The sequence below is a fragment of the Halichoeres trimaculatus genome, unplaced genomic scaffold (assembly GCF_033239565.1).
Source record: "Halichoeres trimaculatus isolate MK-OKI-2021-1 unplaced genomic scaffold, fHalTri1.1 fHalTri1_scaffold_15, whole genome shotgun sequence".
Taxonomy (NCBI): domain Eukaryota; kingdom Metazoa; phylum Chordata; class Actinopteri; order Labriformes; family Labridae; genus Halichoeres; species Halichoeres trimaculatus.
In genome coordinates, this window is record NW_027437193.1 from 10,289,407 (window position 1) to 10,314,432 (window position 25,026).

A 25,026-nucleotide genomic window follows, 5' to 3' on the forward strand; every position below is an offset into this window, starting at 1 on the left:
GTGGTGTTAATGTCTTCTCACCGTGCTGGCTCCTGTTTCCTCTGAGTGCTCTGGTTTCCTCCCTGAGTCTAAAGATGTGTTAAAAGCATGGACTGGCCACAAAATGACCAGTAGTGTGAATGTGTTTTTTTCTACTGTGTGACAGGCGGCAACTTGAACCCACCTCTTATTGAGGTCACCTTGAAACTGAAACCTGAAGCATCTTTCACTGCTATTTTCTAATCACTTCAAGTTTATTTTATGATTTAATGGAGAAAATTTGCCCAATTTTAACCATTACTGCAAGTGTTGATTGTCAAATATTCTCTGTAAGTTCTGTCAAAATTCAAGATAGCTTGGTTCAGTTTGGGACTTGAAGACTCTTTAAATATTCTGGGGAATTCATCCTGTGGCAGATATGATATATCCAGTGGACCGGAGGTTATATCTTTCCAGCTGTCTCCCTGCTGAAGCAGAAAGAGGTAGATATCCTTAAATAGCCTCATTTTAAAAGAAATGCTGACAGTTTTCACACACAGCAGCCTAAACACAACAGATTTTCTCCTAGTATTTTATCACCAAGATTTTAGGATCATATGACAGTGTGTTAATTAATATCAAGTGGTAACCACAAGTCTCATGAAGATGAATTATAAATGAGTGAAGAACCCTTGTGTTTAAAAACTGTTGTTTCGATCTGATAAATTATCCCCCAGTTCAGCCTCTTTCTCCTTGCACGATACTGTGTCTGAATCTTGTTTTAAAAGATACTTTGTTCTCGACTCTTTTTCTCCCTTAAGATCTTTGTCAAACAGCATTAAGACATGGATCCTGTTCTAATATTACAACTGTTTCTTTTCTTTCTGTTTCTACAAACTTACTAAATCTCCTCCATGTGACTGTATTTTTGCTCAAGATAATGTTCTGGTGCCATAATGCAGTAGCATAATGAGAATCTTGCTCTTACTGGGATAACATATGAGTCTTGTTCCCACCCAAGATAAAACCAATTTGAATCAGTAATCTGTCGCTCACATGGTAACTATTTGCTCACACAGCCTGTGAATTTTCCATGATGACTTGTTTCACAAATATGGAATCTTGATCCTTCTATATCTTGATCTTCACCATTAAAAACATAATTCTGAGAACAGTTAGAACAGAAAGTGAATCTTGTTTTACAGAATCGTTAACTTTTATTATGTTGTCTGTCATTTTTAAGAATTATAGATATTTCCTTTTTTTTCTCCACAATACCTTGATATCTAAAAAAGGTGACATCACAGTTGATCTTGCGCTCCTAAACCTGTTACACATAGTTAATCTATCAAGTACATGATGTCAACATCGCAGAAATTGCTGTCTCTCTCAATGCATTGCAACATATCTTTTTCACTCAAGCTTTTATCTTGTTTTGACTCACAGAAAAGTTAATAAGGAAGTATCTTAATTCATTGTTCAGTGATGCCAGCATCATTCAGTGTTTATCTTTTTAGCATAAAAAAATAATAATAATAAAAATAAAATTGGTCCCTTTTTCAATGATAACTTATTAAAACTAGCTCAGCAATAAATGTTCTTCTTAGACAAAATTTTGGGTGAAAACTTTACAGACCAGTATATGGATCTAGTTCCCACCAGGGTTTGGTATTTGGAAAATGTATCTTGTTTTCACATGAAAACTGATGGCTGTTTTTCCTATAAAATAAAGTCTCATGGTATTTTTGGTCCAGAATGAATGAGGGGTAATTTAAGTTGATGATTTTCAAAGATTTGGGAGATTTTACTTTAATTACATTTACTATTGAGTCTGCTTGGTGGAATCAGGGATTTAAAGTTGTGTATAGTCTACAATTTACTGTGATATAACATAAAGGAAAATGAATCAGACCCAAATTTGAACCTCTTGAAAATGTGAGCACTTGTTTTCTTTTTCTTTTTTTCTTATTTTTCACACATTTAAGGATCATTTTGTTGAAAGATTAAGGTCTTACACTGATTAAGGCTGTAGCTTGCTTGTGAAGCCAGGAGTCAGGAAATCAGCTGTGATCACGTGGCGCATGCGTAGGCGGGGCTGTGCGTCTGCGCCGGCCAGTAGCAGAGCAGCGTCGCTCCAGGTCCCAGCAGCTCCATGGGAGGAAAAAAACCCAGGAGAGGAGCCGAATAACGGTACACTCCAATATTTATGGAGCCTACCGCTGCATATTACCACACTGTATCAGCGTCTCCTGCTCTGATGTGAACAGAGGCGTGCAGAAACGGATGCGGCGAGCAGCGTTTTGGGGTTGACGAAAACAAGCGGTCCACCATTGTCTGCGTAGAAATAAGAATGGCCTGGATGTGGAAGGTAAGAGTTGGTTTCTCTCACTTATAATGCTACAAAAACGGGGTAAAGGAGGCTAAAGGCAGCCGGAGCTCCTGGCGTGGTCGGCTTTACGTGCTTGTGCATTTCACCAGATGTGAGGTGGAATGTGAGCCGGTGGAGCTGTGGTTTTGTTGATGCTCCGTGGAGGTAATTAACCCTCCTCTGGTGTCTGCCTGCTCGCCTGTTTTCTTTTTCCTGGGGTTCCTTTTGGGGAGTCTGGGTTTGTGGTTGTCGATCGTGTGCGTGGAGGAAAAAAAAAGCCAGGCCCTCGTGTTTGTTGGTATTCAGATCATGTTTGTGTTTTTTTTTTAGCTTGTGGTCTTTAGCAGGCAGATGCAGGCCAGCCAGCTGTGCTCACATCATCCCTTTATGACATGTTCAGGTGTTGCCATCATGTCAGGAGTTTCTAGCACTTACATGACATGATGTTGCTCTTTCTCTTCCTTTATGTTTTATTATTTTCATTGCAGTGAAAAATTAAAGTTGCATCAATTCACACATTTCTGTCAGAGTCTTAGACGTTGATTACAAACTACACTGAAGGCAAGGCAAGTTTTACAGCACATAGTTTTATGATACTTTTCAATATAGGTAACAACGTGCTTCAAAGTGGGCAATAAAACAGGTCACATGAATAGCAAGTAATAAAACAACAAAAAAAATACATATATAAACATTCAAAATGAAGCAATAAAATCAAAGTTGGAATGAGTTTAAACCTTGGAAAAGAGGCTTTTTGGACACAAATAGGACAATCTAACAAATGAACACATAAATGAACCTTCATATGCAGGCTCAACTGACATTCATAACTGGCTTTAAACTTGAACAGCAAAAGTTGTTTAGTTTTCTAGATTATAGTTTTGGTAGTAAACTGCATCAGTGAAGTCAAACGTAACAATTTTGTATGTTTTCTAAAATTATAAAAGGTTTCTGAAGGAGCCTGCTACTTTTTAACCAACAATCCAAAGTCCTCAACTTTTCAGTTGCTCAAACACAAAAACTAAAGAAAGAAAGAAAGACAGAAAGAAAGAAGTCTTCAAGCTTGTTCTGTGAAGTAACTTAACATGCGTTAAAGTAAGAGTCTGTAGGATTTTCCTAAAAAATCAACTTTTTCTGGAATAATCCTGCTCAATCTTCACCCATGGGCCTCTGTACACGTGTGTTGGTGTCTGTGTCTGCCTCAAACCCTCTCCTCAGCCTGTATGTTGACTTTTTGGTTGTATCAGAAGTAAGCATAGTTAGATCAGTCAATCACAGCATGCCCAATGCGCGAGTGACTTTGCGTGTTGATTAGCAAGTGGAGGAAGTTATCCCAAACAGCTACGATAGTGGACGTGGTACAAAGCAAGAAAACTGAAATGAAATGCCAAACAGATAAAGAAGCTTTTTCTTAAACGAGAGTGAAGCTTGGTTCAATTTTCTCTCACTTTCGGGAACTTAGAGAGCAACAGGTGTTGACTTTCTGCTAACCAGGTATGTTAGCTTGTACTAACCTGCCAAGACAGGTGCATGGCTCTCAAGTTTCTCCCACGAAGGTACTCGATGCAGCAGGTGGTTGCTAGGCTAGTGAATGTGTTCATATTCTCACTGTTAGAGCCTGTGGGTCTGCGCTGAGCCAAGAAGGAGGAGCCTAGCTTTAATTTGTGTTTCCTAACAAGTAACAAAAATTCCTGCCAACTCTACCTTCAAGTTTCAGAAAACAGTGAAACATATCTACCACAGTTGCTGGGAATTGCTCTGTTTGTACCTTATTAAGTAATAAAACCCAAATATATTTCATCATCTGTGAGCTTAAACAAGTTTCACTATGTTTGAAAGTCTGCAACTCATAAGAGATGATTTGCATGTTTGAAAAATTACTCAATCAGTCAATAATCAATACTTCGATATGGATCACTTTACACAACTTGTCCTTTTTCAATCACAGTCAAAAGCAGCATATGGTCGACATTTGATTTGGAGAACAATTGATTTTGGAGACAGTGGAGTCAAAGAACTGCTAGAGGCAAGGCTGGATGTTTGATTTTCCATTATGAGACTAATTTGTCTATCATGCCAGCTCCAATGAATGTGTTAGAGTGTGTGTGTGTGTGTGTGTGTGTGAGATTGCCATGTCAGTCATAGGCACGGTACTTTCTCCTACAATCACGCCACTGGTACACCAATTGACTGAAGGCAAAAATCACCCACACACATATACACAAGGCCACACCCAGCGTTTGCAAACATAGCATCAAGCAATTGTTGAAAACAGGTGAAGTGATTTGAATACCAAATGTTTCTCGACTCATTGTTTGTGTCCACTGAGTGCTGTTGCCTTTGTCCCTCTCTTTGCGCGGTGTATCAGTCAGTTTAGGTTTGTCCTTGGTTAAACTCAGGCCAGAGCAGTACTTTTGAAGCCTTTATCCTGATACTGATAAGGAATTAATCTGATGTTCAAAACCGTCCAAAATCTCTCCTCAGCACGGACTTTCAAAACTGTGTACCCAACAGTTGGATTGTGTCTCTCTTTTAATACTTACTCGCTGATGTATTTCCTGATTTATCTGGTAACCTTGCTGACCCAGGTTGTATTTTCCTGTAGTTAAAAGCTTTTATTAGTGCAGAACCATTTTTATATTGCATCCTCTTTTAAAAAAAACAACAACACAGTTTGAGCTTCAACTTTTTTTTGCTTTATTTTCTCTAATAACTGGACAGTAATTTTGCTTATAAAACAGAAAACCATTAAAGCCTCATGTACTGCATGCAAGCATAAGCTTACACTGTCATTTGTTTTTGTTTGACTTGCAAACCAGATTCCAAAGGAAGTCACTTTGACACCGAAAACAAAGACAGGTTGGCATTGGCAGAGAAGATTTGGAATTTTTTTCAGCCAAATACGCAGCTTTGCCGCTCATCCTACAAATGCAAATAAACAGGCTTTGCAAAGCATTGAGACAACAAAGAAAGAGAAATTTCCTTACCGAAGCCAAACAAGTCTTCCTTCACAAAAACAAGCATTTGAATATACAAAGTGATGTATTGTGTGCGTCACTTAAGTGAATGTATAAAACAAGGCGAAAAATCCCACATTCGCATTAGACAGAGCAGCACAAAGAACAATGAGGTTCTATAAACAGAGTATGATTTTGATTAGACTCGGTAAACTCCAGTAATGAATTATCGCCTGATCCCTAATCCCAAACCGAGACTCTAAATCTCATTGATGTGTAAATGCTGAGGATAAATACATTAAAAAGATTATTTTTGACTTTCTCTCTTGCTGGTGCTGCTGTAGTTAAAGGCAGATATCAGATATTCCTTGTCCCTATTTTCAGACTTTATTATTTTATCTGTATTTTAAGATGTCAAAGAGACCTCTTCATTTATTTAAGGCCCTTTTCTTCCCCTCATTCCTCCAACACCACATTAAAAACAAAGTCTGTATTAATAACTTGTCACTTGAACAAACTCCTTCAGGCTGTTTTTGTTCTCCAAGACAGGAGATCATTTTGCACAGATTTCAGAAGCATTAAAAGGGAAAACATAATTACAGGGTACAAATTACGGAGGGATTGAATCTCGGTTAGGAGTGGACTGAAGTAAATGAGCTGTGACTTTAGATTAAACACAGCCATTCTTCTTGTTTGTGCTCCGCTGTGTTGCATCGAGCTGAACATCATTATGACATAGATTTGTCTCAAAAAATCATGTATTTATAGCTTCACAAGGCTGATTGTGCTGACAAGCCAAACGTGTCATCATCAAGGAGTGCACTCATCTTAGCAGTCAACTTCTCAGCTCATTAGGTTTACTTATTACTGGTGTGTGCAGCAGTTTCTGAGCAACACTGCCCCTAATTCCTGTAAATAAAATATAGATAGTTGAACAGATAGTTGTTTAATGTCTTTCCTAACTCATTTGTTCAATTATGCATTCAATTATTCATTTAGTCATTCCTTCTGGAGCAGCTCTTCATGAGTCCCATGTATAAGATGAGAAAAGTGAGGACTTTTATTGGATATACGAAGAAATATGTCCATCCAGCTCATCTCTGCTTGACTTTTGCAATGTTCCTGTGTTAAATTTTTCTTTTTATATAACTCTTTTCACACATTGTCATTGGCTCGGTGTGTATCCTCGTTTGTAATCCACAGATAGCAGTAATTGAATACGTCTTTTGCTTTGATTTAATGATGTCAGGCCAGTTAGCCCATGTTTGAGCTTATGGTTAAATCTGTTCTGTATATGTAACATTATTACATCATTGAAGGTAGGGTCTGCAGGAATTCTGTTACTTGTTAGTAAACACAAATTAAAACTGGGCTCCTCCTCCTTGGCTCAGTGCCAGCAGCAGCACACACCCACAGCTTCTTATTGTGACTACATGAATAAATTCGCTAGCCCTGCAACCACCAGTAGCATCATGTTTCCACGTGGGAGAGACATGCACCTTTGGCTTGTTAGCACAAGCTAATCACGGGGCTATTTGACACATACCTGCCAACTCATGTAGCTCTTCCTCCCAAGCTGCTCTCCAAGTTCCCAAAAGTGAGAGAAAATCGAGTTAAGCTCATTAAGTAAAAAAAACTTTATTTGTTTGGTGTTTTGTTTCGCTTTGGTTGTGTTTTTCATGCTCTGTGCTATCGTAGCTGCTTGGGATAGCTTCTTCCACTTGCTAATCAACACACAAAGTCAGTTCTGCACTGAGCACGCTGTGATTGGCTGAAATAACCACGCTTCCTCTGCCCAGAAACATCTCGATACAACCAAAACATCAACATACAGGCAGAGGAGAGGGTTCAAAGCAGACACAGACACTGACACACATGTATAGAGGCCAAGAACTAGTAGTAGTAGTAGTAGTAGTAGTTGAAGAAATCCTGCAGAATCTACCTGTAGTCGTGGCTTGTTAGCTTAAGTTCCTTGGATTAGTCTTTATGTAAGATTTGTACTTTGCTACTTTTCTCTAAAATCTCTAAAATTGAGTTCTTAGTCTCTGTTGTTTCTTAAAATGCTTTTTGCTGAGCTTGTGATTGTCATGCTGCTTAAAAGGCTTTTAATTTGAAAAAAGTCAGTTGAGCTCATACTTACTGAACGACAATGTACAAATGTATTTACAATTATAATATATTTATTTATTTGTTATGTCAGGGTTAAAAGTTCCACTACTTGTTGGATAAACAGCTCATGGTGCTTAACCTCCGTTAGTAACCGGTAAACTATGAGAAGAGTTAGTGTTCCCAAAAAAAGTGACAAAAAGACAAATGACTAAATGAAACTTAAAGATACATGATAAGCTAACAGTCCTCTCCTATTACTTTCTGTAGTTTTTGACCCTCCAGTCTGACTCACATGCTTCATCATTGTCATAATTGATTTACTAAATCTTTGTCACCAGCCTTCCCACCTCAGCTGTCGTTAAAATACTCATTAAGTGTTTCAACTTCAAAGTGAGATTTTGACTCAAATTCCATATTCCAAATAAAAATATGTCTCTCTTTTACACCAACTGTTTCAGATGTATCTTTCAGAGCCTTTGGAGGGTTTCCAGCCCCTGAAGTTGGAAACCCTGAGTTTTGCTGTGATACAAGCAAAAGCAGATAATCGTCTTTTTATGTCAGGATAAAGAAGTGAAGTAGTTTGTTTCAGAGTGAAAATGACAAATTTTTCTGTCAGGACTTCTCCTCAAGAGATTTAGTTATTTGCATGTGTTAAATTACATTTGGCAGCATAGATATGTTCTGGGACCTTCCTGCCCCTCTGGGTCCCTGAGGTAGGGAGAGCACACCTCTGCAGTTTTATGTGCAGACATGAGCCAAAACAGGTAGAGCATCAGCAAAGTTCCCCGGGGTACAGAACAGAGTGGTGATTGCATGTAAGATGCTGGTACAATTATACACATATATTGATAAAGGCTTTTACATGAAACCGCCTGATTTCTTGTCACTGAAATTATGCAGAGTGTGTGTTTTATTGATGTCTTCAGGTACAGTGTACAGGACGATGCATCCTCCAACCAGTCAACCTTCTTCAGCACATTGTAATCCTGATAGTTGTTTAACTATCTGTTTCTAATGTCACATTTCTAATGGGTGAGACAGACCTGCAGAGCCCTGACATGCAGCACTCCCACTCTTTGTCAGATTGTGTTTTAATTGGTGTGAGTTCATCCGTGAAGCTCTGTGTCTGAGCAGGGAAAGGCTGCGTCTGTTGTCCTCCATCAGAATAGTTCTGGATGAGCTCTCTATCACGTCCCATTGAGAGTTGCTGATGCCGCCGTTACCCCTAACTAAATATGGCAGAACAAGGCCGGCGAAGAAAGTTTTGTGACAAGCACACACAAACAAAAGCAAAGGAAAACACACAGAAGGCAGATTTCAGATTAATTAATGCAGGCACACACTGTGGTTTTTGTGTGTAGGGAGGTGTTGTAAAAGCTTCAGGGAATGCAGTGAGTGTCCCAGTTCTTCGGAGTTTCAGGGATGAATGGTACTTTCTGTCCCATGTGGATGTGTTTCAGCAGAAGGCAGGCTGATAAAAAAGTGCCCCGCCACAGTTTTAGAGAAAGCGCAGGGCACCGGCAGGATGTCCAAAGAGGCTGCGACTGTGGATTGTATTCAAAGTTTTATCAAATCTGTGCTCACATTTCCTTTTGTGCCTTTCTCTCTTTATCTCTCCCTCCTTCTTGAGTGTGAAGTTTACACTAGATCTTTGGGAGGTCACTGTTTTCAGGTTTCCAGTCTTCCTGTCCAGGGTCCTAAAGGAATAGAGGACACAAACATAACATCTGAATTTACGAGACTGTTATAGTTCGCTCTTTTGTAGCTGCTGACCAAAGTAATCTGGCCTCTTGTCCTTCTGTTAGCTGTGATTTTGACTGTCTTGTTTCCAGTTTGCATCAGAGAGATCCTTTTACACAACTTAATGACTTCCAAGCTGAAGTTAGTTTGTCCTCTCTAAAACACACAGTCAGGGTTTACATCTTTCTTTCAGCATAATGCTTTGAATAATGGAAGCTAACGCACAACTGCTGCTGTATTATCATAATTTTCTGATTGACTATGGCAGAGGGTGAAGAGGATTCACATTTCAGTTTGACTTTTACTGAATGACCTCAGAGAGCGTCTCTGTCCTGAGTTTCACATTTTCTCATCTCTTCTCCAAACCTTTTTTTGTGAGCAGACAGGGTATCGTTTAAGCGTGTGGCTTTCTTTATTATGGTAATGTAACCTACATCTGTTGTGCAAACACACAGTGCACACACACACACAGAGTGCTCACACACATTCAGACTGCTGCAGAAGCTTGCACTGGGTTGGCCTATTCACAGTGGTAACTAAGGGTGATAACCTCCCCGCAGATCTGGCATTAATCCACACTGCAGCAGCGTCGCAGTGCTGAGGGAACTGGGCCAGCAGGCTCTCGCAAGAAATCTTATCAACATCTGGGAAGACTTACGGCTTTACTTGATCTCTCTACGTGTGGTCAGTCGTTTTGTACAGGTAGTCTCTAATCCTGGGTGGTTTAATCGTGTGCTGCTCTGCCAGCTCAGGGAGCTCTGCTGCCAGCGCTGGTCATTTTCTGTCCCCTTTTTACCCTGATTTGGACAACATACAAAGAAACGACACTCAGAGTTTAATGAAAGGGCTGACATGGCAGCCTACAAATTAAGTTCTCTGTAATTGTCGTCACGGTCAGTGGCATAAAATTACATGTCGCTCACAGAGAAGCTCTGGGGCTTAGCCCCCATTATTACTGTACAGGAACTCACAAAGGAGCTTTCTAAAATGTCAAGGTTTTGCACTTTAATTACCTTAAAACAAGAGGACAGATCCAACACCCGTGTAGAGAGGAATTAGGTGAAGTTATTAATCTGCCTTTGTTCATCCAGACAGAAAGTGCAAACAGTGGGATCAATACAGGAGTGCATTTGGCGGTGGTTTCATTTTAAGTGTAGACTTCTTTGCTCACATCGACTTCAGTTATATCGCAACTCCCAGAGGAGCCCAGTCTCTGCCTGTAACAGAGCCCATTGTGTCAGATTCTGCTTTTACTTCCTCACATTAATGAACAAAAACAGATAGGGTGATGTGGGTTATTCCTTCAATGCTTCCATGATGAACTGAGTCTGTAGTCTTCCCTCTGCCTGAGAAAAGGCAATTCAATCACAGAGATTAAGCCAAGATATTTTTTTAATTTCAGCTGCAGTTTTTCCAGATTTTTCAAATCCTCTCAAGCTGCTTCCACATTACCCTGCAGTAGCCCCCATGGGGGCCTTAAACTCCCTTTAGGGTGCAAACAATTGAAAAATCCACTCTCGAAAGCCGATTCCCATCCTTTGGTGAATTAAGAAGCGTTTTAATCTCGAAGACAAACTGAACATTACCCCATGTTCTGGGTGATAGCTCTTGCATGATCTATTGGATTAAATGAGGAAATGAAACTTTGTTCTTTTTTTAGTTTGTGTTTATATATTTAGACAGAAACAGTGTGTATATGTGTATCAGAGTGTATTTTCATAACCGTTATTTTGAGTCTGTCTATGATTCCAGCTTAAATTCTCCCAGAACCCTACAGTTCTTCATAATACCATTTGTTTGACATGATACGATAAGATATATTCTGAAAACTGTTACAGCTCCGATGAAATCTGTCAAACCTTCTTATGATTTGGGTTGGGATGCTTCCCTGTGGCCAGATTCTAAGTCCATGTTCCCCATTCACATTTTCAACACGAGGGACCTCATGTGAAAGAGCCAACAAAGGAGTCAGTTCACTTATAAATTAAAATTTACTCTGGCAGCTCACTGGTCCACCCTCTATTTAACACCCATGTAAGCCCATTTGCAAACACAGCAGTAATTACTGGAACCATTGATTGTGACAAAGTGGTTGGTTAATGGTGCTGCTTACTTTTTTATTGGGTTTTATTGCTCAGCTGTGTTACATACTTGATTCTCATTGGTCAAAATTCTCAGGAGCACAAATAATTCATTTATTTTCAGCCAAAACTAAGACTGACCTGATCCATTACCAGTGTTAATTCAACAATCTCTGTTCCTTAATATGAGGGTGAGTCTTGTAACCTTTAGTGTCAAAAATGCAGCTTTTCTGCACTATCAATGTGGAAATGCAAAAAAAAGCTGCAGTTCCTTCAGTGTCCACTAGAGGCTGGCTCTTAATGTCAAGGAAACCTCATTAGGCTCCATTGAAAATGTTCATTTTTAAATTATTTACAGCCAGGCAAGTAAAAAAAATGATATTGGTTTCCTTTTTTGGACAACTGTACTGATGACACTTTTATTTTATAACTCAGCCCTCTTTACTTTAAGGCTGAGAGTTTTACATAATTAGGCATAAAGAATCAATTAAACGACTATTATTACCTTTCACATTAAATTTAATGCACTTCCGAGTGCTTCACAGTGAAAAAAAGACATTTTTTAATACTTACAATTCAAAAAAGTGAATAAGGTAAAAAACAAAAAACACAGGTTACTGGCCCCATTATATTAAAAAGAAGCTTCTGATCTGCAGACTGTATATCCTGTAATGTTGTACGCCCCAGCTCCTAAAAGGTTGGGCAGCTTAGACTCAGAGGACAGATGACAGATTGTATCTCCTGCTGTAAAACGGTTGCTTCGTTTCTTGCCATCTCTGAGCTTTAGCTTCTTCACAACCACATATCTAAATTTAGACTTGTTTCCTTACACTTTCACAATAATACTGTTACCCAAAAATCCTTTTGTTTTTTAGAGAAATCTCACTTTCTATTTTAAACTCTTGTTAAAAATAATACGTTTTTACCACCACCCTCCCCCATAGTACCAAAATACCTCATGCTACTTCTCAGTTTTTTGCAGGTTTCACTCCTGCCTCTTGGATTAATCCCTGTGTTTACCCCGGTGGTCTTAAAAAAGCTAATTAGCAGATAATCATTCGGCCACAGGGTTTGTTTTTAACCCTAGCCTGTCTGAGCTGCCTGCAGCACACACACGTCCTCGACGTTGTTCTTGAAGGATTACAAGGTCAAACACATTTTCAGGATTAAGACCAGACTCTTAACACTTTCCTCTCAGCTGTGAACTGTGAACTCCTCTCAGATAAAGACAGTGACTGAGCCAGTGTTTGTACAGTCTGTGAGTCAGAGCCAGAGCTGCCAGAAAGGCAGATTGTCGGTGATCAGATGGATTCGTCCAGACCTGATGGTTCCCAGGACAAACTGTGGAGATTTGGGTGGGAACGTGATCCAAGAGGCGAGTCTCCAACTGACTGCTGCGAGGACATGACAGAGACCGGATGGACTTCACATTGTGTACGTGATTAAGGAGTAACTGAATGTTGTGTAGCCTGTTTGAGGTGTAAACAACCTGTATAGTGCTGCTGAGGGAAACTTAAGCTGAAAATAGAGAATTCAGCAGAGAGAGAACATCAGTTAAATCTGTGTCTCTTTTGTTTTTGTTTGCTTTGTTTTCCCCTGGTGAATAATTTGGTTAAATGACTTTCAGATAATTATAAAAGCATTTCCATCCTTGTTTATGACAATCCAGGGTGGAGTCACTGAATAACCTATTTTGTCACATATTTTGCAAATCAACACACCATCTTATCGCTCTGCTCCCTGCTGAAAGTCATCTTGATCATGGGAGAGTAGTTTCAAAAACATGATCTGTATATGCCTCTACAACACATGTACACTTTACAACAAGACACATCTTTGAAGGAAACCGAATGTGAAGGTGCTTATGGGGAGTGCAGTCCTCATCTTAGAAGAACATCACCAAGATCCTGCCCAAGGGTCACACAAGTCACAACACAATGTTGAACTCTTTCACACTAGATTACAATTGATTAATATCATTGGATATTGATTGCCAATATAATCTAAAGCACAGAATTTAAAAACTAGAGGTGCACTGATCACAATCTTCTGGCCGATCACTGATCACTGATCTTTAAAAAAGCCTAACCTGCTGATACCGATTTGGGCCAATACTTATTTTTTATTTTTCAAACAACAAGAAGTGTCCTGAGTTTTAGATCTCAGAGCAAAAAGCAACAATGGCTGGCTTTCATTTTTTTGGCACAAATTTTTCCTTTCTCCTTTGATATTTTTAATTTTTTACATTTGATTTATTTTTTTTATAATACACTTATTTTTAGTGTTTACTTTTTTATATTAAATGTTCACTGTAGCACCATGGGCCCTTGAGCTTCGTCATTTCCATCCTCTGTGTGTGACACACATATTGCAGAATTGGCAATAAAGCCACTTTGAATCTCGATTTAACTACAGATGTACAGATTTATCATTTAAGTGATATAACTTCTCATAGAGACAAAGGGCTGTTGCATCCTGTTTCAGCCCCAGCCCCCTGTATCCCTCATATTTTGGCTGTTTCATCGTCTTTAAGAAGCATTTAATTCCTCATCTCCTGGTCATTTTCAAACTACAAGGAGTAACTTGCTTCCTTAAAGTTTAACCTGACTTCTTACATCTTTGCCTTATGACATTTGGCAAGTTCCTCCCTGCATGTTACACATATTTCCTTAGTGCTCATTAGCACAGGTGACCAAAGTCCCGAGAAAAGACTAATCATTTGAGGACGCTGATTTGCTGTGGTGTCAAATGGCACATAAAGACTCAGGCTGTGGGGTGTTTAAGACTGACTGATATGAGTTAGCTGGAAACATGCAGAATAAGACAAGATGAGTTTTGTTTAACTACCATTGTTATCTTTACTATTGGTGTCTATACCTTGGGAAAACAATACTGTACTCGCAGATCTGCACTCTTTTCATGAGATCAACACCAAGTCTGCTCAACTGTTACAATTAAACCAGAATGCAGCGAAAGCGAGGACAAGAAATTCTGACCTTGCAAGAGTTAATCACACAGAGATGGTTTAACCCAACAACTGCTGCTTATTTTATTGATAAACTTAAGAACTACACCAGCTCATTTTGACCAGAGCTGATCCCATCAGGAATGCAGAGAAACCACGCTGCTGTAATCCTGTATGCGTTTCCTCAGCTGCCTCCAAACAGTGAGGTGGCATGACCAGGCTTTGCAGTAACAGCGAGTAACGTCTGAGTGTATGCAGCTTGCCTTGAGCTTTCTGCGCTCCGCCCTTGAACCAAGCCTCTGAGCAAGCAGAAAATCCCTGTAATTGCATTAGCGTTGTCAACTGTGCCACGCCCGGTCCCTCCAGACTGTCTTTTTAGCTTGATTTATTGCTTTGACATGTAAGGATTTATTCTCAGCCTGTTCCTGAATTATGGACAGCATCAGATACTCTTGTCTAGAAAACCTCTGGCTTTGATTCAGGCTGCTCTGCCCCTCTGTCTCTCTTTGAAGTGTCAGGTTGTGCTATGAAGGCAGTGATGTGCTCTGTGGGGGCCAGGTCTGGTCACAGTGTCGGACTCTTGACCAGGCCAGCTAATAAAAGGTTTCATAGCTGTGTTATTATCCCGGTGGAAGGCCGGCGGTGCTGCGGGTGCCAGCTCCATGAGGCTCATTGCTTCTGTGAGCTGAAGAGGTTGACAGACGCAAATACAGCCTGGCAGTTAAGTGAGGGCATTAAATAAAGTGCAGTCAATGTTTTGTCATGAAACATAATCCCTCGTTTGCTTTTATGCCCGCTTGTGCCCCTGGAACCTTCTGTTGTTGTGGTCATTGTGAGTTAAAGGAAACGGGCAGTGGTTCAAAATGTCACAGTGAACTGTGGGTGATTTGCATACTCTCTCTGGGTCTGCTGTGGCTCCGCGCAGCAGTCTGTGGAGTCGTCCTGTTTTCTGTGGGGTTTTCTGATTGTTTTTCTGTCCATATTTGTTTCTTGTCTTTGTATTGATCTCCCCGCTGCTTTTTGCTGCTGTTTTTGCTGCTGTTTTTGTTTTTCTTCTTGACGCTGACGCCCCCCTCCCCACTTCACTCACACTGCTCTCCCATGCCTCTGTTCCAATGCAGCACCTCAGAGGCTCTGTCAGAATAGACTCTGCAAGCTTTGTTGTTATTTTCCAGCCTGAACACCTGCCTGTGCCACATCGCGTGCCTGTTTGGTGGCCTTTGATTCACCTGGTGTATTTGTTTATTGTGTGCAAGTCTCACAGAGCTGATGTTCATGCCCTGAGGAGGACGCTCACATCTAAGAGGATTATGCAAAAAACAAAAAGCTGCACAAGTGAATCATTTGAATGCCATTATGTTTCCAAATCTCTGAATTTTCAGCTTATTTATTCAAAGAGGGTCTCAGATTTCCTCCCCCTTGAATATTAAAACCAGGGATCATAAATGTGCAGCGTGACACATGAGTGAGAAGTACAGTTTGTTTTTAAGCACAATATCTGATCCGGGCTTTCCTACTCACTGTAGCTCAAAGAGCAAATTCACCTCCTCACTCTTTCTCATGGTTTGCACCGACTGTCCTGTAATCTCATCCTGTCAGGCTTTTAGCAACAGTTTCCTGCTGATGTTTTAGAAAAAGTCTGCCAGTCGTTTTTCTAATAAGTGTATGAAACATTTAGATCAGTGGTTCTCATGTGGTCAGGCTCTGAGACCTGCCATCATCCTTAATGACGAGCTGGGACCCAAACCAAGGAAAATTTCTTCTCAAATTTGTTTTGATGAAAAGATGGTGCACTTAAGTTTGAGTTCTTTTTCCTTTAACATAATAAGATGCATATCTCATGTAGCCAATGTCTTATATGTTATCCATACCCATGAAAGTCTGCTACATAAAAAAAAAACATTTTCGAAATAAACTCACAGAATTTCCCTATCATTTTTTTGCCTAGTCTGAAGGATTTTCCTAAAAAATAACAAGTCAACTTTTACAGGAATAATCTCATGCAATTGTCACCTCTGGGCCTCTATACATGTGTGTTAGTGTCTGTGTCTGCCTCAGTCTCCTCTGCCTGTATGGTGATGTTTTGGTTGGATTGGGATGTTTCTGGGCGGAGAGTAAGCATGGCTAGATCAACCAATCACAGTACGCCCAGTTCACAAGTGACTTTGCGTGTTGATTAGCGAGTGGAAGAAGCTATCTTGAGCGGCTACAATAGTGGACGTAGCACGGAGCTAGAAAAACACAGCAAAAGAGAAATGAAACGGCAAACAGATAAAACATTTTTCCTAAACAAGGGTGAAGCTTAGCTCAGTTTTCAGGCTCTTGGAGAGCAGCTTGGCTGAAGAGCAAAGGGAGCTAGCTTTCTACTGAGCAGGTGTGTGTCAAATATTTGTGATTAACTTGTACTAACATGCTCAGTCAGGTGCCCAGCTCTCGTGTCTCTCCCACAGAGAAACACAATGCTACAGGTGGTTGCTAGGCTAGTGAATATTAACACAGTCATGTACCGAGGCTGTGGGTGTGCGCTGCTGCTGGCACTGAGCCAAGGAGGAGGAGCCCAGGTTGAGCCTTATTTAGCGGTGCTTTTGTGTGAAAGTAACACGCTGAAAATTCTCTAAATAAAGCGTGAATGCAGACCGATATCAGATTTTTTCAGTGGGAGTCCATTTATTTGTGTGTTTGGTCGAGTAAAATATGGCCCCGTCTGAATGCAGAGGAAACCGGCAGAGGAGCAGGGAGGGGGTCTTTGGTGCGAGCACCCTGGGCTTCTGCTGCACAAAAACACTGCTGTAGGGGTAATTTCTGCCCTAAACCTTGTGATAGGACCCAACTTGTTCCATCCCGGAGGATCACTTTAAAGGTCACCTTGTCTTGTAGTAACTGTCTGTCTGAAAACACAAGATACACAGAAGTCTTTCAATGTAAGATGCTGAAATAAAGAAATTAATTTGCTTTAAAGACTTGAACCCTTTTTAGATATAAAAAAAAGTCCAATCAAAGCCAAAAGGTCTTTCCCTCGTGTATCAAAATGTTGAAATGCCGTAGTATGCTTGCTAGGCCAGTAGTTGGTGGTAAAGCTTTGCAGTGAAACACCACCGAGGATCAGCACAGGTCTGTTCTCCAACAGAGCAGTGAGCATGAACAAATGAGAAGACCACGGCCAATCCAGCACAGCTACACTTTGCTGAAGAAGCCTTAATAAACTCAGGAGAGTCAGCGGCACAATCACAGCTCTGTTATCCACCTTTGTCTTGCTCACATACTGCCACTTGACTGGAGAAGTTAGATGATGGTCCTCTGAGGTTTTGTTTTTATTTTCTGGTTAGTTGCTTTGGATTTGAACTGTTAGAAAATATATGAAGGATTTTAAACGGAATACAGTTTGAGAAGTTTTCCATCAGATGTCTTGTTTTATCTAAACTTAAATCTAAAAAAGTTAAAGCAGGATACTCAATTGTCATTCAGAAGAGTCAGTCAACTTTCTAAGTACAGAAGGATTTGTTTTATGACTTTTTTCCTGCGTCCTCTTTCTCTCTTTCCTCCTCAGCTGGATGAAAAGACTGAGTGATGATTTCATTTTTCCCTCTAAAGTTAAAGCAGTCGAGGAAGACGTAAACAACCTTGCCAGCTAGAACAAAGCATCTGTGACCTGAGAGTACCTCTGTCATCCTCCCTCACAGGCTGAACGCCAACAAACAGGACACATTCTTTTCTTTGCTGAGCCACTTTAAAATTCAGCGTGCAGCGCTGCTTTCTGACTGTGGCGGCCTTGAGGAGACGCTTCCTTGTCAGACACATTCTCTTAAACAAATAACACCTTTAGGAGAAATCTCTGCAGAGGCCGGACGTCTGTTTAGTTGAGTGGAGGAGGAAATTGGCAGCGCTGTTGTCTCCCCTCATTCTACTGATGAGGTTCTACGTCTGTCTGATTTTCTAATCCTCTCAGATTCCCAGATGCATTACTCTGATGACATATATACCTAAATTTCTCCATGTGAGAAGTCATGCTGTGTGTAATCACTACCAATGAGATGAGGCTCTATTGCGGAGCAGTGGTGGGATACCATTGAATTTCAGGGAAAATATCAGTTGCTAAATGTCAGTAATCCTGCTCTGGCATTTGGCAAATTGAAATGGATTTTCTCTGGTCGATGTTTTTCTCAACAACCAGTCTCCCCCCTGCCTTCGCCCTTCAAACACAAAGACATGGGCAGAATAATGGCTGTGCTTTCTGAAGTGCTCCACAGAAATACAAACTGGAGTACGTGGCATCTGCTCTTTGTCCCATTTGCCGTTGCTTTTCATGGTTTTTTAAAGTTTCTCCTGAGTGTCCGCTATCCTGGCTTAAAGTTTGGACATCTGCGGTGAATGACGAGCAGCAGATTCATTATGATACTGTAGCTTTGTCCTTGGCCCTGCAGTGCTGTCTCTACTGCCTGTCAGCCATCTGCGACTTTAAGAGGCAGCTCTTAAAAACTTAGATAGGACAGCAGGATAAAGCCCGAGTGGCTCTTGTCACGAGTGAGTGGCAGAAGCCATTTCCTTTTATTTGCTGTGTGACTCTAGACATTTGGTTTAACACTCTCTAAATATAATCCTCTACTATAAGTGTGTTCGATATCGCAGCCGAGGGAAGTGGTTTAGTCCCCATGTGTTGATAAATACATGGGGGACAGTTTAAAATAAAGAGACACATTGATTCTGCTGTTTGAAAAATCAACTGTAATACCTGCTTTGAACAGCTGAGGGAGCTATCTGCTCTCGACTTTACACGTACCCCAACATTACATTTGTTTTATGAAGCAGTTAAGGTGATGGATGCAGATTTGGCAGCACCCTGTTTACCATATAAAGCAATGTGGTCAAATTCAATATCCTGATGATGTTATGTAGTTTGACACACCACATGTTATTGTATCTTAGCAAACTAACGTTGTGCCATGTTTCATAACGGGTCTGAATCTTGCACGTGTCAGACTTTTTAAACCAAAACCTTACTATCTGATTAGAGCTGCCTTAAAAAGTTCTTAGCTGTTGACCTACAGCTCAAAAATTCTTATTGTCTTACATTAGTGTTTCAGAAAACTAGACTCTTGGCTAAATGCTGTGTTTTAGCTGCTGTCTCTTTAAGGCTCCCCTCTCCACAACCCCCTTCCTCCTGATTGGCCAGCCCTCTCCAGGTCTGTTTGGGGGCAGAGCTACGAACAAACCAAGGTGTTAGAGGTCCTTCCATTCAATGTGCCATGAACCAGTTAGGACCCCATGCAATGACCTAATCATTTTACCAAGTCTCATTAAGGCCCCGTTTACACAACAAAGTTTCATTCGAAAACGCTGAAATGCAGTGAGAAAAATCAGCGTTCACACGAGAATGCGTGTAGAGTAGAGTAGAGTTAAACCTATCATCTGGTGTATTGGGGCATACTCAGTGCAAAAGTGGAGCAACAGATGCACATTTTATATGAAGACAGTCACCAGATTCAGCACATTGAGCAGCACAAGCACAACACGGTATTCTGCAACTATCGAAACAACGGTACTGTTGTACAGCTAAAGCGTCCGCTTACTGTTTACATGGCAACGGTGTCGGCAGCGTTTCAGAAAATTTCCACTCTGGAGGCTGATTTCAAAAGTCTGCGTTTTGGGTCGGCTGAAAAGCCGTTTCAGGGAGAAACGCAAAAATACTTTTGCATTAAACCCTAAAACTGTTGTCGTGTAAATGGCCCCTGAATGCTGTGTTTTAGCTGCTGTCTCTTTAAGGCTCCCCACTCTACAACTCCCTCCCCCCTGATTGGCCAGCCCTCTCAAGGTCTGTTTGAGGTAGAAGATATAGACAAACTAAGGTGTTGGAGGTCCTCCCATTCAATTTACCATAAACCAGTAAGGAGGTCCCTATGCAATGACCTCATTATTTTAGCAAGTCTCATTAAGTCCCTATGTTTTATGAGAAAACACTGAAATGCAGTGAAAACGAAGTGAAAAATATTATGTTTACACGGAAACGCTGAGGGACTGAAAACACTGTAGTAAGCATGCAAGGCCTGTAGTTGGCGCTATAACTGTCTTGTCTAGAAGCTGCTCTTGGTAGATCTCCACCAACGTAGTTTGGCTGATTAACTGATGTATTGGCAAATACTTAGTGCAGAAGTGGAGCAACAGATGAACATTTGAATTGAAGTTGGCTTACTGTTCACACGGCAATGGTGTAGGCAGTTTTTCAAGAAAATTCCACTCTGGAGGCTGTTTTCAAAAGTTTGCATTTTAGGTCGGCTAAAATACTGTTTCTGTGTGAACCCAGGGTCGTGACACAACAGTGCTTCAGCATTTCACCCTAAAACTGTTGTGTAAACTGCTTTGAGAAAATCTTGTGGCGATCTCGCCCTATACTTTTTCAGAACAGACCTTTTCAGCAGTTTACAGACAGATTCAGGAATTTCTACACAATGTGAACACAGGACGGTTTGAAAATCTACACACGTTTAGTCTGAACATCCAGCATTGTGACTCAATATTCACGTTTGCAATATTGAAAGGCAGAATTCCTCTTTAATGCTGATGGCACTGGAGATAGCAGCCATGAATGTGATTTGAATTGGTGAATGTGAGTTGCAATGTAGACACTCTGAGTGGTCTAAAGAGCAGAGATATGACTATAAACCCAGCCCATTTACTGTTATCTTTGAAAGACCCAAAATGAAAGTTTACACCAGCTCTTGAGGGAAATATTCTCATACCTTTATCTACACGATCTCAGCCTGCACTCACTGGCTAATTTCTATCATTTGTGCCAGATAGGTCGAGCACACTCTTTTTAGATCCCTCTTTTTTTACTTGGAAAGGCTAATTTGAGAATTTCAGGACAAGCCGAGACGGATAAAACTGGACAAGGACAGTCATGTAGTGTCTGTACAACCAAAACAATGAGCCTAAAGGTGCTAAAATGCTCCACTGAGCCAGGAGAACTTCAGTTCTCATGGTCATAACAGCAATCTTTTATGTAAAAATGCAGATAGGCATGTTATTTTTACAGATTCAGACGTGAAAAATGAATCATTACAGTGAGTTTTTTTTCAGTAGAGTCAGAAATCTGTGGAACAGTGAGGCTTCATATCTGTTTCACTGCACATCGGGGCTCTGTGCTACTGCTGAGTTAATTTCTGTTATCAACCTGACTTGCAGTGTCATAGAATAAAACCGCTTCATCCAGGGAGAAGCAATTGTTTAAAGTGCTGAGAGGAGGCAATGACAGTGATGTCAATCTCTCCACACCACAGAGACTCTTTATGGCAGCAGGATAACTCACAGTCAAACATAAAATCTCAATATGCTTTGTTTCTGACAGCCAGGATCATCCCTCTCACAGATTTCAGCTTCCCAGCATTTCAAAGAGAAGACTTTTCTCCTTTTTTCTGCCTTTGACGGGTTCTTCACTTTCTCAAGTGAGCGGGTATCATCCTGCACAGCCGAGCGCAGAGCGTCACCGAGCTGTTTCTCTGAACATATGGTGCTGTGTTTTTTTATCCCTTGTCCCAAAAGTTTGCTGAATCCAGACGGGGAAGTGAATATTGTGGAGTGTTTAATCCTTTGTACTTGTGGGGATTATTTTCCATTTGATATCAGATATGCATTAGTCAAATGGGTTTCTGCTGCTTTTCCTCTGGCAGTCACGCATATCAGTGCACGTGTGCAGATGTCACACAAGCTCATGCTCACACACTTACACATGAACAGCCACATGCACGGTTAAATCTGGGATTTGTAGTTTGGCTGTTTTTATCCAGGGAAGAAAATAAGTGGGTGCATTTAAGTTTCTCTCCGTCTTGTTGTCCGCCCCCTGTGGAGACTCATTCACAGAAAAACAAACAGATTAATAATTTTTTGGGCCAGATTAAGATTCTCTCTACCATAATGATGCGGTATCATGCCAGTTGAGCAGATTAGTGCTCATTTGACCTGGATTGAAGGATTTTCCTGTCATATGTCACCAGACTAAGTGAGATACAACAGAGGTTGCGTGCGCCAAGTTCTGCAACCATACTTAAGGAAGTCAAACAGTCAGGATGAGGAGGTATTATCCTGAGTCACTCAAAAAAATCAAGTGAATACATGACCATCTATTTTCATAGACACATCTGCAGTTACAGGACTTCTTGAAAGGTTAAATGGCAAATTTAACTTCTTTATTCTAATTATGCCTGAATTATGTATGATTTTTAAGTGTGCTTCCTTACAAACCAAATCTTTATCCTTAAATGATTAAAAGATACTGATGCTGTAAGAACAGCTAAATATCTGAATCTATAAGCATGAAGGTTTGCAATATTTAGTTTAACCTCCGCCAAGGAGGTTATGTTTTTGGGAGAGTTTGTCTGTTTGTGAACAACACAACTCAAAAAGTTATGAATGGAACCTCATGAAATTTTCAGGAAATGTTCAAAATAGGATAGGGAAGAAGTGATTAAATTTTGGAGGTGATCAGGATCACCATCTGGATCCAGGCCTTTTTCAAAGGATTCTCTATCATTTTGAGATAGGGCCGTTTTCACCATATGTGTATATAACGCCACGATTAATGGTTGGATTGCTTTGCAAAACAATACAAGACAAGGTCACCATAATTTCTTACAGATGTAAAAGTACGATCCAGATGCTGGTAATTTCCTGGATAGATCCGTAACATGAAGTGTGTAGTGGGTCATCATAATTTTTTAACACTGTCAGGTAACAAATTATCGTACAAACCTGAAACTAACACCAAATTGTAGCAGACAGTCTGCTGAAAGGGAGTATAACATTAAAGTAGGACTAAAGTGTTGCGTGACAATCACAGTATTCTTGGTGGAGGTCTGTGCTCTGAGTGCTTTTCTAGTTTTAATATTGTTGTGTTTGTTTGTTACATTTCACAGTTTAAAACATCTATGATATTTAAAAAGCGAAAAAAATAAACCAAATATCAAAGCAGAACATTTTCTACTTTTTAAGTTATACTTCTTTTGCTATTACACCTTTTTTATTTGTAGGGGATAGGACAGTGGACAGGGCAGGAAACTGAGAGAATGAAGGAAAGATGTGTTGGGCGTCGGACTGGAATCAAATCCAGCCGCCTGCTCTACGGGTGTGTGACATAACCACTAGGCCAAGCCTCCAACAATAACATATTACTAAAATTAATAAATAAATAAAAAAAAGGCTGCTTAAATTAAATGCTAGATGTTTCAAAATGTTGGTGCAGGGACCACAAAACACAGAACAAATGGTGTTTAAAACTTCCCTGAAGGGACTTCTTCAGAGGTGATGAACCCAAAAAGTTCACCTCTCTGTGAGACTGTGTAGGTAAAAATTGAAAAACATTATGTTAATACAGCTGAATGTCCTTAGGCCACTGCAAAATTTTCATCATCTACAACACAAAAAAGGTCAGACAGGTTTGTGTTGGGTTAGAAGCTCTTTGGATCTGCTGTCATGCAAAATTAACAGTTCACAGAAGAAAGTACCTTGGTAAACTTTGGAATAATTTTAAAGAAGGAGGGCTTTTTTGGATTGTAGTGTAAAAACACCTGAATGAGAAAAAAATATGTGCAAAACTATCAGTTTCAGAAAGTGCAGGACAGTAAAAAATAAAAACCTGTTTAAAAAGGTTTCTGAAAGAGCCATTTAGTTGTATTAGTTGTATTTTATTTTAAAATATACAGCCTGAGCCGTCAGCCAGAGCTTGTATAGTCCCATCTGTGTGCCACATGAGTACAGTGTGAGCTGACTGCCCCCTCTGCTGGGCTCTGCAGGGACCAGCAGCCTGCAAAGCTCCCAGAGGAGAGACGAACTGCAGCTCTTTGTTCACACAGCTGCAGATTCAACACGTTAGTTATCTCTCTCTGGATGTTTGTCAACATCTGACTCAATACTTTTTGGTTGCATTTGTTAAACTATGCTTCAGTTTAATACAGTAATGAAAGTAAGTGTTTGAGTGAGATAGGCATGTTTTGCTGATAATGTTTCTGTTTTTATTTTTCATGAATTTATTACTGAAAGGGGTTTAAGGGCAGGACTAATTGCATGGAGTGAAAACAACGTTCACCCTTGTGATGTGTAAAGTTAATCATGTGGTAATAAAACTGATATATATGCAAGAACATTGTCAAATTGTGTGAATTCCCTCTCACAGTTTTTGTGCCTTTCGGAGCTCCTGTGGGTGAAATTTGGAGGGGAACTCGTGCGTGAACGATTAACCAGCAGCAGAAAGTCAGCCACCTCCTCCTCCTCCTCCTCCTGCTGCTGCAGGGAACTGAATAGTTTGTTATCTCAAACTTGGATGACTTTTGAAGCAAGACCTTTGCTGGAAATATGACAGGAATTAAGATAAGTGTCCAGACTCCACTGTTAATCTCCAGAGTGGGTTTTGTTTATGCTCCAGCCTCATTCCTCCAGAGAACAACAGGAAGGCTTACAGGGAGAGGAGCTGGTGGCTTGGGAGAAACACTCAGTAAATATTTTCTCAAACGCCTTAATTGAAATTGGATTTTAACTGCTCAGTGGACCGTAGTGGCAAGAATCAGGTGCCAGGGAGGCGGTGTTTTTGCATTGCAAATGTAATTTTCTGTTTTTTTTGCTCATGGCCCAGGAGGCTCCAGAAAATAGCTGGCAGATATGTTTTTTCATGAGCCATTTTCTTCAGGTTCAGCCTCTCATTATTCTAATACCCATCACGATTAGCTTTTTGGATTGAACTAGCATTTGGTCCTGTTGTTTACCGAGCCAGAGTGTTAGTCTTTGTGGGAGATTGTATTCTCTTCATGCCCTGATAGAGCCTGATGGAGTTGAAATTTTGATTGCACAATATATATCCAGCTA

The 25,026-nt window shown here is 40.4% G+C and overlaps 1 protein-coding gene across 1 annotated transcript in view; it reads left to right on the forward strand.

Annotated features, from left to right (window-relative positions):
* The first annotated feature begins 2,084 nt into the window (after positions 1-2,084).
* Positions 2,085-25,026, forward strand: part of st6galnac3 (ST6 (alpha-N-acetyl-neuraminyl-2,3-beta-galactosyl-1,3)-N-acetylgalactosaminide alpha-2,6-sialyltransferase 3) — a 102,927-nt gene continuing 79,985 nt past the window's right edge. The window contains exon 1 of the mRNA XM_074688731.1: positions 2,085-2,326. Within this exon, the coding sequence (XP_074544832.1) occupies positions 2,309-2,326 (18 nt within the window). The 5' untranslated portion in view covers positions 2,085-2,308. The remainder of the gene's footprint in view (positions 2,327-25,026) is intronic.